This window comes from Chenopodium album, chromosome 8 (genome assembly GCF_948465745.1).
Source record: "Chenopodium album chromosome 8, dcCheAlbu1.1, whole genome shotgun sequence".
NCBI classification, from domain to species: Eukaryota; Viridiplantae; Streptophyta; class Magnoliopsida; order Caryophyllales; family Amaranthaceae; genus Chenopodium; species Chenopodium album.
In genome coordinates, this window is record NC_137841.1 from 31,723,476 (window position 1) to 31,740,598 (window position 17,123).

General features: G+C 41.1%; 1 protein-coding gene across 1 annotated transcript; it reads right to left on the reverse strand.

Moving 5' to 3' along the window:
* Positions 1-779: 779 nt before the first annotated feature.
* Positions 780-1,604, reverse strand: LOC145642908 (uncharacterized). The gene has a single exon (XM_081694068.1). It carries the CDS (start codon positions 1,602-1,604, stop codon positions 780-782), a length of 825 nt encoding a protein of 274 aa, XP_081550194.1.
* Between the last annotated feature and the right edge of the window lie 15,519 nt (positions 1,605-17,123).

Genomic DNA, 17,123 nt, shown 5'->3' on the forward strand with positions numbered 1-17,123 from the left:
AATCCACCTTTGTTAAGTGTCATTAGCTCTAACTTTACTGATTAAAGCTGTTGAGGAAATCACTTTCACATAAGGTGTTGATAAAAAAGAAACATTAATCCTTCTAATAGAAATAGGGCTGCCTTTCTTGAAGTTTGAGTAGTGGACACTTGAATGAAACAGAAAAATGAGTCCCTGTTTTTTAAACAAAAGTTTGGTTTTCATTTATTTAGTTCCATTACAAAAGCTGACTCCTACATACAACCAATGTGCTTACACGACTGCCCTGGACATTCCTCTCTTCCTAATAACCAAAATACACCTAACCACCCAAAAGATAAGCTTAAACTTACAACTACAACCTACTACTACTTGTCCTTGCTTACACAAAATAATGTGGTTAGGTGTGGCAGTCTATGTCCCAAAAGTTTGTTGTTCCTTGCTTGTCCTTCTAATCAGCATCTACCTACATTTGTGTGTCTTTATCTTCTGGTTGGTTGACTGGCCTGAACAAAGTGTTGAGATGTTCCACTGGTTGATGAATGATGTCCCTCCTGACCTCTATTTGTTCTAGCAGAATCCATAGTTCTCTAACCTGTTTTTGCCCATATGTGGTGGAGGATAGTTATTGCCTCCATTCTTAATAATTATCTCAGTCACGCATTTTTGCAATGTGATTCATGTATTCCTAACTACTTTAGGATCAAACATAGCATAAGCCTCATTAACCTCCTTTATCAATTCATCCAAATTTTTTGGAAAAGATTGATATTGGATGGATTGCATTGAGATAAATAGCCCTAGATCAAGCATATTAAGATCTGGCATGGGGAATGGGCTGGCTGGAAAACCATCTGAATGTTGAACCCGTCTGATGTGCATGCTTCTTGAAACTCTGCATATGTTGGGATTTGGTGTGGCCTTGCATTATCCCATTGTATAAACACATTCGTAGGTAAGATTGGATGCCACTTGCTTTTAATTGCTGGGATAACATGTTCCACCAACATTTTTCTTCTCACTTCCTTGGTGACACTTTCTATTGCCTTAGTCTCTATTGTCCCTGCAACTCTGTTCTTACTTGACTTTAATGCTCTCTTTTTTAATACAAAAGAGAAAATGCCATATTTTCCATCATGTAGCAAGTTTTTGTTAGCATTGTAAAGAGGTTTACCAACCATTGCCATAAACATGGCTTTGATTTTGAACCATCTGGAGTGTTGGCACTTGTATGGATTTTCCTCTTTTGGCAGCATGTAAAACCTCCTGATTTCTGGGTTCAACCAGAACCACTTTTCATCAATATGAATTGTATCTTGCATGTTCACAAATGTTGGGTCCCCAACTGCAGGAATTGGGTTAGCATGAGCTAAAGCCCATTTTAACCTTCTAACCTTGTGATTTGAAGTAAGTGCTGGTCTGTTGCTGCTTGTGTGAGTTCTAAGTGTGCCTCTTTTCTTCAAATTGTGCATAGTGACATGTGAAATCTTTAGAGATGCTGCATAACTTCTCTCTGTTGTTCTCTTGAGGCACTGATTGGAGAAATTCATCTGAATATTCCGCTGGTTTGTTTCCACATGTGCTAACTTATTATTTCTGATATCAACCACATTTCCCTCTAACATCTGCTTCTTTATATCATCAAATACTCTTGTAATGGTTTACTTATGCACTTGAAATCATAATGCTAGTTGAGTCTTGAGTCCCCTTTTTAGCTGACCATCTTGCATTTCCAGTAACATTGCATCAATGATTTCTGTTTTTTTTCCAAAGTAAGTTTTTTTCTTAATATTGGTATTGCTTGCCTGTTGAGATGCATCTGATTCTTTATTGTTGTGTGATTGCTGTTGCTGGTTGTTATCTTTATCATTTTTAGAATCAAAGTCTGAAAACTCATAACCATTGACATCTTCTTCATCCATCAGCATTTGATCAATTCGATCATCATAACCATATTGATCAGCCATTGTTTTTTTTTTAGGAACAGTGACCGCTTCTTTTTGAATTTCAGAGTGGAAGGAAGGAGAAAAGGTGGCAGCTGAAGTCTTTTTTTGGTGCTAGTGAAGCTGCCACGATTTTAAAAGTAGAATGAAGATGAAGATGACTTAATTAGTGCACTAATTTAGATTTAGGGTAGTTTTTGGGTAAATATGGGTTGATGATGTGAAATTAGTGTTATCTTAATTTTTTATAAACCTTTAATGTGGGATGACTGGTATTTATAAACCACTTGAATTTGAATGGAAAAGTTAAAGTATCCCTTGGAGAGAAAAAAATTGGCTAAATTTTCAAATTATGGCCATAAAGTTAGGAGGGAAAAACGTTCCCCTCCAAAATTGGATTTCTAGCTAAAACAACCATGTGGGTAGGTCCCACTTTCTCTCTTCTTTTTTATAATTACTTTGCCTAACATTTCTTAAACAACATTAGCAAATTTTTCCTAGTAGTCCATGAAGGCCCCCAAAGTTGTAGATAATGGTTAACGGAGGTAGTATTTATTTAGAGAAGAAACGAGGAGCACCATTTTATCATCATTTTAATCACAGCAAGCGAATCACATTCTAGCTCCACACATCAGTATACAAAGCCTCACAGTCAAAGAGATGCCCAACCTTGCAACCAATGAATCTGCTGTCTTCACCGAATCAATCCCAACTTCTCTATGAATAGCTACAGCTCATAGCTTCCTTTCATCAAAGATTAAGGTAATCCTCCACCAAACTCACAAACCTATAACCCCCAATCCCCCACCACACAATTACTCCCAAGTATTATTGAACACAACACAGTTTTAAAGGCCCAAACTACCCGCAAAAAAAGTAATAAATTCATCAATACTAACCTTTGTTTTTATCCATAGCAAAATGCCAAAAATAATACATTTATTAATAGAAAATTGTGGACCACAATTCTTTTGCGGCAATTTCCCCCTCCCAGGTTCCTGTTTTTTTTTTATTTTTATTTTTTTTATTTTTTTATTTTTTTATTTTTTATGTGTTACTAATGGTTGAACAACAATATATGAAAGTCTAATATATGAAAGTCTAATAATTCCAAGATTTCCACCAAATTACCTAATTTTCTATTATTTAAGTAATATATGAAAGTCTAATAATTAAGACAAGAAAGAATAAATATATATATAAAATCACACTTTTTAGCCTTCGAACTTGAAAATTAAGACTACTAATTTCATTATCACTAGGTATTTATAGTAAAAGGACAAAGGAAAAAATGAAATTCGCAAGAATGGAGGAGTAATAAATTGAAGAAATTGGTATGAAATTGTTTTCAGAGTAGGAAGAGGAAAGGAAAAATATTCATAATTTTTTTTTTGTGTGATATTCCACGTGACTTACTCTTATTGGGCCTTAGTCATCACAATTTTTTATCAAAAAATTAGATTAATTTTCATTTAGTTTGAGTTAACAGTGGGTTAAAGGGGGGTTAATTGGCCAGAAAATTTGTTAGAGTACTCAAAGAGTGAAAAAAAAGTGAGTACCTAAAGAGTGAAAAATGTAACAATTGAGGGCCCATTTATTTAGTTAACTCTAATACTACCTCCGTTACATATTATTTGCAACGATTAGACATTTTTCCTCTTATGTCAAATCGTTGCAAATAATATGTCACGGAGGTAGTAAATAGAACAATAGTTAGCTTTCGTTAATAAAGGTGAAAAGTGAAGTTGTGTCATGTCTTATTTTGTGAAGACCAGAAAAGAAAACAGTAGTGAGGAAGGGACAGTAATAGATGGACCTTACTTTACACAGTGATGTAATCGTATAATACGAAGGAGTAGTGATGGACCGCTACCAGATATGGGCTCATTATGAGGGATAAAAATGTAATTTCGCGAGATGTTTACTATGCTGTAAAAAACTAGTCTCTCTCCTCATAATAACAGTATTCAACTCTATAATAATAGTGTACAATTAAGCATAATAGTTGACAAATCAATAATAAAAGTATACAAGTCAATAATAATCCAACACCAACTAATACTTAAAATTCACCATAAATAATTTGTTGGATAATGGTAGTTAATTCAACAAAGGTCGTACACAAAACAAAAATAACTGTATACAAAACAATAATAACAATATACAAGTTAATAATAGATATGCACTGACAAACAATTAACATCATCGATCAATTTCAATCGAACATTGAAAATTTTCAGCATAGAACTCATCGTTTTTAATGCCTGGTGTTTAGGGTAAAGATTACCCTAGACAGGTGTCCCAATAAGAGAAGGTCACGTTTGAAATTCAGGCTGACCAAAGTGGCCCCCTAGCCACTTGACACGTGGACCCTTCAGATAGATTATGAAATGGCGGCCTTCAAGGGCCCAAATCCCAAGAAGCGCCGTAATTCGTCGCAACCCACTAAAATCTGGGTCAAGTGACCTTGATAGGGGCCCACCTACCAATGACCTATAAATAGGGAGATATTTCCCTATTTTGGGGACACATGCAATTATTTATTACACTTAATTTCGCTCTCATCAGAGAAACAACTGAGTTTGGAATCTAAGCAGATCCCCACCTAAATTTCCGCACTCTTTTTTCTTTTTTCAGTTACTAACTTAATCTTCGGAGGCGAACTCCCACCACCCGGAGGCTCCATTATTTTTTCAGGTACAGCTCAGCCGGACCAATATTTGTGACGTACCTCTCCCGAGGGACAAAAACACCCAAAACATTTGGCGCCGTCTTTGGGGAGAGTACCTCAAGGATGGTTCAAGAGTCTGTGCCACCTCCTGAGTGTTCGGTAGACCAACCGGAAATCTTTACTGACCAAGAGGACGACGATCCTCAAGTCAAAACTAATATAACTAGTGATGGCTCTCTGATAACCAAACACATCCGGCCCAGAGACACTCTGGAGCAGGATGCCATCCTGGCGGGTACAAACTGACCCCCTGGACAACCGGAAGGTGAAACCCATACGGCCAGTGGATCTACTCCCATCACTCGAGACAAACTCATGAAATTTATGACTAGTTTCAAGGGTTAAATTAAGGATCTGATCACCAAGAGACAGACTGGCCCAAGCAGGGGTCAGTCGGCAAGGAAGACTCCTCTAGAGAAAGGGAAGTCACTCAGAGATAGGCAGCCAACTCCCCAGCCAAAGGAGAAGGCAGCCAGGACCATTGATTAGTCCAATATTCTTCTGCCTAAGCGGAACACCAACAACACCCGGTGGAGTGAACAGCCGGTGGGAAACTAAAAATCTCCTCTTCATGCTCGGGAGATCATCACCCGTAAGTGAAATCAACAGTACTTTAAGTCATCTTCTACATCAAGCTTTCCAGACAGCTTTAAGAATACATCTGCAAGGAATGTGAAATCCTTAGATGAGAGCCATACAGGCGGTAATACCGTCCATTCTAGCCCTTAGATGATTAGGAATGCACCGTATGTACCACCTTTGGTCTACGGTCCATATTCTCCTCATTACATGCAGCCGACCTTCTTCGGAGGACAAGCGGCATACAACAATGTCCAGCCACTAGACTGGCAGCTTTGTCTGCTCTGCTTGGGTGAACAACCTTGTGCGTTCACCCGGGAAATAACCGAGGCGGCACAGCCGGCCAAGGTAAATAATTTGTTGGTGGATACTTATGACGGTACCTCCAACCCAAAATATCACCTCATGGCTTACACCAACCTCATGTATTTACAGGGGTTAGATGATGCCACTTGGTGTCGATGCTTTCTAGATACATTGAAGGGTATTGCCCAACAATGGTTTGGCAACCTGCCAGCCAGCTCCATCGATAGTTTCAAGAAGCTTGCCTTCTTGTTTGCTTCCAACTCTTAATGAACATCCCTGCGAAGAAAACAAGTCTTGACTTGAGCACCATTAAGAAGGGAGAAAGAGAAGGATTGCGCTCCTACGTCAAGCGATTTAATCTGACTAGAATTTAGATTCAAGGACTGTCTAACGAAGTAGCTTTTACAGACTTCTTTAAGGGTCTAAGAGACGGGTCGACCTTTAAGTTCGACCTTGTCAGAAAAGGGGCTTTTACCCTGCAGGCGACTCTGAGTGAGGCTGAAAGCTATATTCAAGCAACCGATCTCTGCACGCCTGGTAGCTAGTCGGACCCTAAGAAGTCTAACAGGCAAAAAGACACCCGACCTGCTCTGCCGTCCAAGAAAAAAGATGAGAGCAAAAAGAGAAAAGAAGTCTGGGCAGTGAGTGATTCTGACCAGCCGTCCCAGAAGCAAAAGAAAGAATTTAAACCGTACGTCCCCAGGTACGAGTTTAACAAGGGCTGCAACTCCATCCTCATGGAGATCAAGGACCGGTTGACTCTAGAGAAGCTGAATCCAATGAAAAGTTCCATTCAATCAAGGAACAAAAATAAATTCTACCAATACCACGAGAAAGTTGGCCATGACACCAACGGCTGCTTCAGTCTTTAACGGGCGTTGGACCGTCTGGATGACAAGGGGATGTTAAAGTCCTACATTTTTAAGTCCAAAGGAACTAATAAGAAGAACCCGGGGCAGTCATCTAAGACACCCCAGCGTGCTAGTAGTTCGGACATCGATAGGAGCCGGTCTACACCATAGCAGGCGGGTTCTCATGCGGTGGCCCTACCATCCGGGGCACTAAGAGCCATCTTCGAAAGATGGAAAATGATGATGATGATAAGCAGGCGACAGCTAGCTTCTCTTTCCCAAACAATCTGATCACTGTGAAGGACAGGGGCAATGTCCACCGTCCGCATGACGATCTAGTCGTCATTGAATGTAAGGTCGCCAACCAGCTGGTTGGTCGGATCCTTATTGACACCAGCAGCTCGTCGCACATCATCAGTCTCCGATGCTTGCAAAAGCTGAAATACAACCTCAATAGTATGCATCTGGTTACCCACCCCCTGGTTTGTTTTGGGGGTGGGATGGTTTACCCAGTCGGTAGGATTGACTTACCTATCAGACTGGGTGAAAAGGGAAAAGGACGACATCTGGTCGTCAAATTCTTGGTCGTTTAGGAACTGACCTCCTATAACATTATCCTAAGCCGTCCAACCCTCAACGAAGCCAAGGCTGTGATCATCCCTTCTCTCATGCTCATTAAGTATGAGAGAGATGATGGCTCTGTGGTTACTTGAATGGGGACCAAAAGACGGCCCGGGAGTGCTAGCTCTCGGCCGTCAAGGATAATGTGGTCCTAGACGGCCAAGGGCAGGAACAATAGACCTTGACAATGTCAAGGACGCCGGTCCAGCCCCACCAGCATCCAGGAAGAAAAGAAAGGCTCCTCAGCTGGTGGAGGTGAAGAAAGAAAAAAAATAGCAATCACTGACCGGGGAACGGTCAGATGAGCTCCGTCCCCAACCGGCTGGAGAACATGTTAATATACCTCTGGACGACAGCTGTCCAAAGCATACTGTTAAGGTTGGGACGATTGCTTATGCTAAGCTGGGTGCAGACCTGCACCTATTATTGAAAGAATTCAAAGACATTTTTGCCTTTGAAGTGGAAGAGATGCCAGGCGTTAGCCCGGATCTTGCTGTCCCCAAACTCGCCGTGGATCCAAAAAAGAAGCCCATCCGGCAAAAGAAATCACGGCGAGGAAAGAAGTCAAGCGGCAGCTACCGAAGTAAAAAAGGTGTTGGGCAAGGTTCATTCGCCCATGTAATTTCCCCGACTAGGTGGCGAATGTTGTGTTGATTACACAGATCTCAACAAGGCATGTCCAAAGGACAGTTATCCGCTTTCAAAGATTGACAGTCTGGTCGATTCTACAGCCGCGCATGCCTTGATTAGTTTTATGGATGCTTACTCCGGCTTCCATTAGATACCCCTGTGGAAAAAGGATCTAGAGAAGACGGCGTTCGTCACTGATCAGGGGTTATTCTGTTACACTGTGATTCCGTTTGGCTTGAAAAATGCGTCGGCTACATTCCAACGGATGATTAATACGGTCTTCATAAATCAAATTGGGAGGAATGTGGAGGCGTACATTGATGACATGATAGTCAAATCCAAGCAGCAGGCGGATCACCTAGCTGATCTCCGAGAAACCTTCACCACACTCAGGCGGCATAAGGTCATGTGAAATCCTAAGAAATGCGTCTTTGGTGTTGAGTCCGGGTAGTTTCTTGGATTCCTAATTGATGAAAGGGGTATAGAGGATAACCTTGAGAAGATACAGGCGGTAATTGACATGAAGTCACCCCGCACTGTTAAGGAAGTACAGAGACTAACCGGTTGCCTGGCGGCACTGGGGAGGTTCCTCAGCCGGTTAGGTGACAAATGCCTTTACTTCTTCCAAGCGCAATCAAGAAGAAGATCAGATTTGAATGGGGGGATGATGTTGAGGCGGCCTTTTAGAAGCTGAAAAAAACACTTGAACTCTTTGCCAAGGCTTGTTAGCCCTCTGCCCAAAGAGACGTTATACATGTACTTAGCCGTCTCAGACCATGCCCTCAGTGCTGTTCTCCTTGCTGAGAGAGACGATATCCAGCTCTCGGTTTATTTCATTAGCCATGTGCTAAAAAATGCCAAGCTCCGGTACCCCATGGTTAAAAAATTTGGCCTTGCTCTATATATGGCATTCAAGAAATTGAAGCCGTACTTTTTGGCACATCCGGTTGTAATTTACACCGATCAGCCCCTCAAGCGGCCAATGTATACCTTGGAGTCATCCGACAGAATGTTGAAATGGGTTATTGAAATGCAAAGTCTTGAAATCACTTTTGAACCCAGAATGACAGTGAAGGGTCAGGCGTTTGCCGACTTCATTGTTGAATGACACGACCGGTACCACCGGATAACATTGATCAGGTTTAGAAAGTGTATGTAGACGGGAGCTCGACGAAGAACGACTATGGTGCAGGAATTATATATGAGTTCCCTGAGGGTGACAGATTTGAATATGCACTGCGGTTTAAGTTCTAGGCCTCGAATAATAAGGCGGAATACGAAGCCCTGCTAGCTGGAATCTGCAAGTGTAAGGCAGCAGGGGCAACAAAAATTGACGCCTACTCTGATTCATAGTTGGTCGTAAGCAAGTTAAGGGGAAATATGAGGCAACTCATCCGACTATGGTTAAGTATCTTCAGGAAGTCAAAGAAGAGGCTTGGGCACTTGAAAAATTTCGTGTGAATTAAGTGCCCTAGTCAGATAACAACCAGGCGGATGCATTGTCCAAATTGGCATCTTCCGCTTGTTGTGATACGCCTCGGTCAATCTTTTAGGAAGTTCTGGAAAAAAGAAGTATATATGAAGAAACCATTGAAATCCTGGACCAAAGCTCTACCTGGATGGATGGCATCCGGGCATATTAAATAGACGGCATGCTTCCTAATTCACTACAGGAGGCAGCCGTCATGAAGAAACGCGCAGCAAATTTCGAGATGAGAAATGGAGAGCTCTTCAAGGCGGGTTTCCTTAAACCTCTATTGAAGTGTGTTACCCCAAAGAAGGGTAAATAAGTTCTCGAAGAATTGCATGCGGGATACTGCGCCTCTCATATAGGCGGCACGTCCCTAGCCGTCAGAGTCATGCGGCATTATTTTTGGCCTACTCTTGAAGCAGATGCTAAAGAGTTGGTAAAGAGGTGTGACAAATGCAAGAGGTTTGACATGCTTATCCACCGTCCGACTACTGATATGACGGTAATCCACAGCACAGTCCCGTTTGCTAAATGGTGCATGGATATCTTGGGTCCTTATACGCCTGCACCAGGCGGAAAGCATTATATTTTGGTGGCTGTGGATTACTTCACCAAATAGGTAGAGGCTAAGCCGGTCAAGAACATCAAGACAAAGGATGTCATCTCTTTCATTTGGAAGAACATCATCACCCTGTTTGGGGTACCTATGTCTATGGTGTTCGATAATGGCCCTCAGTTTGAAACGCCTCACCTTAAGACTTGGTTGGGAGATCAGGGAATCTCACATTATTTTGCATCAGTCGGCCGACCCCAAGCAAACGGCCAAGTTGAAGCCTTCAACAAGCTTATCTCAGACGGCATAAAAATGAAAATTGAAAGAGCTGGTGGCTTATGGGCAAAAGAACTAATTCATCTCCTATAGGCCATTCGGACAACTGCCAAAGGGGCAACTGGTGAAACCCCATTTCTCATGGTGTACGGTGCTGAAGCCATCTTGCCCATTAAGCATTACGAGTCGACTCTTAGAGTCATGCTTTATGATGAAGAGGCAAATTGGGAGGCCATGCGGCTGGCATTAGACTCCCTCCCAGAACGCAGGGCCAATTCCGCCCTGCGTCATGAGATATACCGTCAGAGAATGACGAGAGCCTACAACAAGAAAGTACACAAGTGCCCTTTGAAAGCTGGCGACTTTGTTTTACGAAAAATGAAGGCAACCGGTAGGGCCAATGAGCTTGGAAAGCTAACCCCCAATTGGAAAGGCCCCTACCGGATACATGAAGAAGTCAGGGATGACACCTACAGTCTGGAAACCCCAGACGGCATACGCCTTCCTAGAACTTGGAATGTAGATAACTTTAAAAAGTACTACTTCTGAGAATTGTAAATTTTTGTAAACAGTAGAGTCTATTAATAGGAAATCAGGCTTTGTTTTCAAATTGTGTTGTTATCTTTATAATTACTTATCCGTCTGGGTAATACCCAGACGACTTATTTTCTTAACCAACTAAGTTCGATACTTAGTGTAAAATTCAATGATCAAATAAAACGCGGCCAATGGCCAGATTGAAAAAACTAAGCACAAAAACGCTTAGTAGCTATACAACCGGTCTCAAACAAGACTAAAGGCCAATGGCCGGATGGTTGCTTAATTTACAAAACCGCCTGTCCCGACATGGACAATGGCGTCTGGCGACACCCCTCCTGTGCAATCGTCGTAGAGAGCAGACTCTTTGTGAGCTCTACGTACCTATGCAGACGGCAAAGATTGAATGACCAAATTGGTCAACTCATAGCCGTTTGACTAAAATAGTCTACAAGAACGATTAAGTTTCTGAATACCGGATGCCCTGAGGCATCAGTCGATTACCAGCTGAAGTTCTTACTTAGATTATTTATTCCAATATTGCACACTCTCTATCAATTGGGGCAAAAGAGTTTTGTGTAATGGCTATGCAATAATTCAAGACGGAATATTACCGCCTAGGTAAGAGGCTCAAAGCACCCGTTTAAATGGCCGGCTGTGCACTTGGTTTGGGGCAATCACCATTGTGAATGATTGGCCTTAAAACACCTCATACCCGTTTAAATGTAGAAGTCCAATTTGTTGGAACGACATTAGTGAAACTATGATTCTTGGGCCTCAATTGATTGAGTACACAGTCAAGCAAGTAAGGGAAATCCAATCTAAAATCCAAGCAGCTCAAGATCGCCAAAAGAGTTATGCAGATTTAAAGCGAAGAGAAGAAGAATTTGAAATCGGCGATAAGGTGTTACTAAAAGTTTCACCGATGAAAGGAGTGATGAGATTTGGGAAGAAAGGAAAGCTCAGTCCAAAATACATCGGTCCATATGAAATACTACAAAGAATAGGCAAAGTAGCTTATATGTTAGCCCTACCTATGGAGCTTAGTAAAGTACATGACGTATTTCATGTGTCCCAATTGAGAAGGTACATCCCCGATAAATCCCATGTGCTACGACCCGAAACCATCGAGTTAGATTAAAGTTTAACCTATGAAGAAAGACCTGTCAAGATTCTTGACAGTAAAGTGCGTAGTACACGCAACAAGAACGTTAAGATTGTAAAAGTACTTTGGTCTAACCAAGAATATGAGGAAGCCACTTGGGAGGCAGAGGATGAAATGAAAAAGAAATACCCAGAGTTGTTTCAGGTATGTAGAGTTACGGGGGCGTAACTCATTTTCTTTAAGGGGGGTAGAATGCGGTAGAATTTCGCGCTTTTTCCTTATATTTCAGTTATTTTTGTGCTCTTTGGACGAATTTAAACAAGTATTTCGAGTATTTATGCTCTCAAAGAGACATAAAGCAGTAAAGGAGTGACAAAAAGTACATCAATACTATACATATTAAGGAAAAAGGGTTTGAATTTCGTTCCCCAAGTTTCGGGACGAAACTTTTTTTAAGGGGGGTAGACTGTAATACCCCGTATTTTTATACGCATTTTATTTAAAGTATGTATTTTATAAAGTATTTAAATAGTTGTAATTATTTTAATTAAAGTATTTTAATTAATATTATTATTAAAGGAAAGTTTATTTAATTATTTTATTTAAAAGTTGGGGTTTTATTTTTGGAAAGTTTAATTTTTAACAAGTTTTATTAGGGAAGGAATTAGGAAAACCTAGAAGAGGGTTAGTAGAGAAGGGGTATAAATATCCCACTTATGAGGCAAATCAAACTTTGCCCAGAGTGGAGAAAACCCAAGGTAAACTTCTCTCTCTCTCTTCCTTATTTTTTTCCTTTTTATTTTTCCCCCTTCCCCTTAAACTTTCGGCTGCCCCCCCTCACCACCGCTGCCAGCCACCGGCAGGCTGGTGGCCGCCGCTGCCAGCAGGCGCAAGCCGCCGGCAGCAGGCAGCCGGCAGCCGGTGGTGGCTGCCGCCTCTTTCCCCTTTTCTCTTTTTTTTCGAACCTTATATAAAAAAAAAAAAAATTGAAGCTTTCTTGTTTTAATTGAATCTATTCTTGGATCTAAATATAAATTATGAGTTTGGGGGTTTAATTTTGATGTTTGATAATTGTAATTGTATGAATTAATTTTCAGATTTGGTTTTTAATTAAAAAGCCCCAATTTTTGAAACCCTAGGTCCTTGATTTATGAAAATTATGAAAGCATATGAGGAATTAATGTTTAGATCTTCAATTTAAGTGTTTTAAGACTAAATTACAGCAAGTTTTAATTAGAAATAAAGTGCTGGAATTTTATGTAGAGCACTTAATATTATGTTTTTGAAGGAAATTTAAATTACCCATTAAGTTGGACTTAATTAGAGTGTTTTAAATATAATTTCAGCTTATTCAAATTATTTTAAGAGGGGTTTTAGGATAGTATATATTGCTGGAAATTTGTTTAGAGTGGGTTTTAATGCTCTATTATAATTTTAATGTGTAGGAGACTTCGAAGTGAGCAATTTTTACTAGTCGTGACGATTTTAAGATCGTATTCAATGTACGTTCGCGTACTTAGCATATTTTGATGATGTAGAATCATGCTAGGTTTAATTTCAATCAATTACAAGTAGTATCATGCTAAGGTTTATGTATTGAATCGTGAATTATTGGTGTTAGTGATTGAATTGTGAAGCATGAATTATTTGTGATGGTTTATGGATTGGAAAATTATATTTTGGCATGATTATATGGACTACATATTTATTTATGGCATGATAGAGAGCATGTTTAATTAAACTAATTGTTTAACTATGTTTGGGATATTGAAAAGGAATTTTATTATGGTTCATATAATTTTTATTAATGCTTTAAGCATGAGAAAGGAGCTATATAAGTGTCTATGTACACAAGGAATAAATTGTATGTTGGTGCCTTTGTGCACTTAAGGTGTTTTAACACCGAGGTATAGGATTGTTGGCGCTTTATGCGTTTAAGGTGTCCTCGACACTGAGGTAGAATTAAAAAGGGTTCAACATTAAATATTGTGTGGTCACTAATTATTCAAGAATTAAATTGGTATATTTGTTTGATTGAATAATTATTGTTGATTGACTTATTATGCTTTGAGAATCATCACCAAGTCTAATAATATGTAAATAACGTAAAGTGAAAGAGATTACACACCAAAACTCTTGGAACGTATATACCTTGAGTATGAACATATGGGGGGAGTTATGTGACTTTATATTTGATCATAACTTCTAACGGAGTACAAGACGCTGTATATTCCTTTTTATTATTATGCGCTGGAATTCCGCCACCTATGTGTGGCACAGGTTTGTTGCTGGCACGGTTAGCTCCCGTGTTAGTTAACCCCAATTTATTGGGATAGGTATAGTTGGAAACCCGTTCGATGCGTAATCAACGCTAAATGAATTATTTAGTGTCTAGTTAAAGTGTCTTGTTGATTGTTGTGTGTGCGTGTAAACAGGTGCAATGAGGTAAGTGTGTGTGATGATAGGTGAATGCATGTTAGTGTGTTTAATTACGCTTATGTACTCAGCTTTGCTGATTGTGTGTGTTGTTTGTGTCTGGCCGTGTCTTTATCTTGGCCCTACGATGACCCATTTTAATGGAGAGTAGTGGGGGCAAGTAGAGATACACTTTTCAGGTATTGAAGCATGTTCTTGACGGGGCATGAGCGAAGAGAGAATCATGCTAGCTTCTATTAGGATATGATGTGTTTTATGCATTGAATATTTTATTATATTACCTTATGGACTAACGCAAAAGTTTGGTTGTATCGGTTTTGAATAAGGGCCTTAAGTGGTTCCAAGTTGTAGTGGATTTTATTTGACTTTGGTTTTGTTGATTTTCAACTTTACTTTCGTTGGTTTGGTTTTAAATTGTGTTATTTAAATAGTTTTTGTTTTCAAGTCTTCCGCTGTGTATCTTTGACAGTTGCCTTAGCCGTTTCACGGTGGCGGTAATGTCTTAGATGTTCCTAAAACGTATTTTAAAAATAGTAAAGGGTGTATTTAAAGGAAAGGAATTTCTAGGGTGTTACAGCTGTCTAGGGCAGGAACAGCCGGAATGCAAATTGCCGCATGCTTTATTAAGTTTGGCAAAATATCAAAGAATTGCAGTATATACGCAAAACACAAAAAAATTCAAACACAAACATGTATAAACAAACGACTGAGTCAGAATACTTCATATTAATATTAAAAATGGCACTAAGGCCATAATAACTGTTAATCGGAATCACATCCGTTGAAGAAGAAAAGAAATAATTGTCAACCCAACTCCACATTAGGTAAAAATACAACATACTAGGTTTACAAGCCGGAAAAGAAAGAATCTTGGCATATTGCCACTAAATTTGGGGAAGCTGGCATAAGGGTGAGGTGGAGGCTGCTGATCCGGCTGGTTCTGACTAGTTGGGAGAGTTTTTGATTGGTTATCAATTGCTTGACGCTGGCTGCCTTCATTATGCTCATCCTCCGCCGGCTCCTCCTCATTATCTGAGACATCATATCCCAGCTCTACAGCCCATTCCCTGAAGCGTGATGGAGCTGCCTCTCCCAACACTTGGGCATCATACACTGCAGTGGCGTAATCATACATAAGTTTATAGACTTCAAAGTCTATAATCGGATAGGGGAGACCCTAAGTTATCTTCAGGCGGGCTACATTGTCTCGCTCATTTTCCTCCATCAACCGGGTTTGCTCCTTGGCGATTTCATAAGCATGCTGGTTCCGCATGTTGACGATCTCCACCCCCAGTCGGGCGACGTCTGCCCGGAGCTTCGTGTTCTCCTTGTCAGCGTCTTCCAATGCCTTGAGCTCATCTTTAGCATCATTCAGTTTCTGATCAAGGTCATTAGCCCGGCTGTTAGTTTCGTCGTTGGCAGCCGTCAAACTCCAGATCAGCTCCTCCTGTTTCAACTCTACTGCTTTGATCTCTAAATCACACATATAATTAGCATATTCAGCAGAGTTGAGGTTTTCAATGGCCCTCCGTTTGGCGTCATTTACCTCTTCTTGTTTCCGCCTGAAGGGGCCCCGGAGCCTATCCACCCTCAGCATTACCTGAGAAAAGGGCAGCTGGATAATGAAACACTTGGTGAAAAAATGAAGAAAAATATCAGAATTGAGTTGAAGAATCTTTTACCTCAGGCAGTTGGCCCATTATCCGGTCAAAGTCAACCATCTGTAGATTAGGTATGGAATTCTTCTCAGAACGGGTGAGGGTCCTCACCATCCGCTTGGCAAACCCAGGAAGATCCGGCTTGTCAGATGTTAGATTTGCACCAAAAGAAGTACTTAGTGAGAGGGATGCAGCGTAGTTGGCATTCATTCGTTGTCGGCTGCTGACTGAACCCCCTAAAGGGTCAACCTTAGTCTTGACTCTCATAAAGTCAAGTGGCCAAGGTATTTCAATTTTCTTCTTACCTTGGGTCTCCGGATGGGGCTTAGAGGTATCCTCCTCCCTAGTTGTTGCAGCAGCGGTTGCAACATTGGGTGGCTGGCCACCCTTCGATGGCTTAGAGGCATCCGACGCTTTCTTTTGCGAGCGTTCTGAGCTTTCGCTTAGAATTTTCATGGCAGAAGGGGACTTGCCACCGGTCGGAGGACGATCCGGATTGGCAGCAGGAGTTGTCTGGGAAGGATTCTTTTTGGCGGCCTTGGCAGCTGGAGTTTTTGCCAGCTCCTCCCCTTGCCATTTGAAAAGCTTGGAGACGGAGCGTGGAACACGTTTAGCGGCATCCTGCAAATCAAGAACCAAATGTTATCAGCTGGCAAAAACATTTGGAAGAAATTTAAAGAAAAAGCTAAAGTCAGGCGGTCTTACCCTGCCTTTCTTAGCCTCCTTGGCCTCAACAGCGCTGCTGACTTAGCCGGATTCTTAGCCTGGTCAACCATTCTCAAGGCGTCGGCTGCAAGGAGAAAACAAAAAGTTAAAGAAATTCATAAAAAGTTAGAGATACGAAAAAAAAACTACAGAAAAGCTGGTTGCAAGTGGATCTACCCTTGGGAAACATGGGGCTTAACCCACAGGCGGACAGAAAACATTCATCTTTGAAATAGTCCGGGTGGGGGATCTAGTTCTTTGGAACAATTATATGAGTCCCATCCTCCAAGGGCTCAGTAGTGGTCTCGAAGAAACCCGGCTCCATTATTTGCTCTCGGGCCCTAGTAGAGAACGCCGGGAAAGGGCATTTCCTGCCAAGGAGTATCGGTTCCTGATTATACCAGCGCAGTGTCCGGTTTTGTTTTAGAGTTGGTAAGGAGATTAAATAAAATTTGTCCTTCCACCCGGACCATTTAGACACCTTGTCCAATGTCATCAAATACTGGGGTAATGTGGTAAGAGTATACCACGCCCTATGATCGCCTGGGGCCTTGCTCAAGTAGTGCATATGAGCAAAGGCAGAGAAACTGGGAGTGATGTTCTAGAGCTCGCAGGCGGCAATATAGCTTAAAATATTCACCCACGAGTTTGGGGTGAGCTTCCAGACTCCCAGATCATACCCCTTTAGGATTTTCCTAATCACGGTATGGAGGGGGAACCGGAGGTCGGCTTCTATTACCGC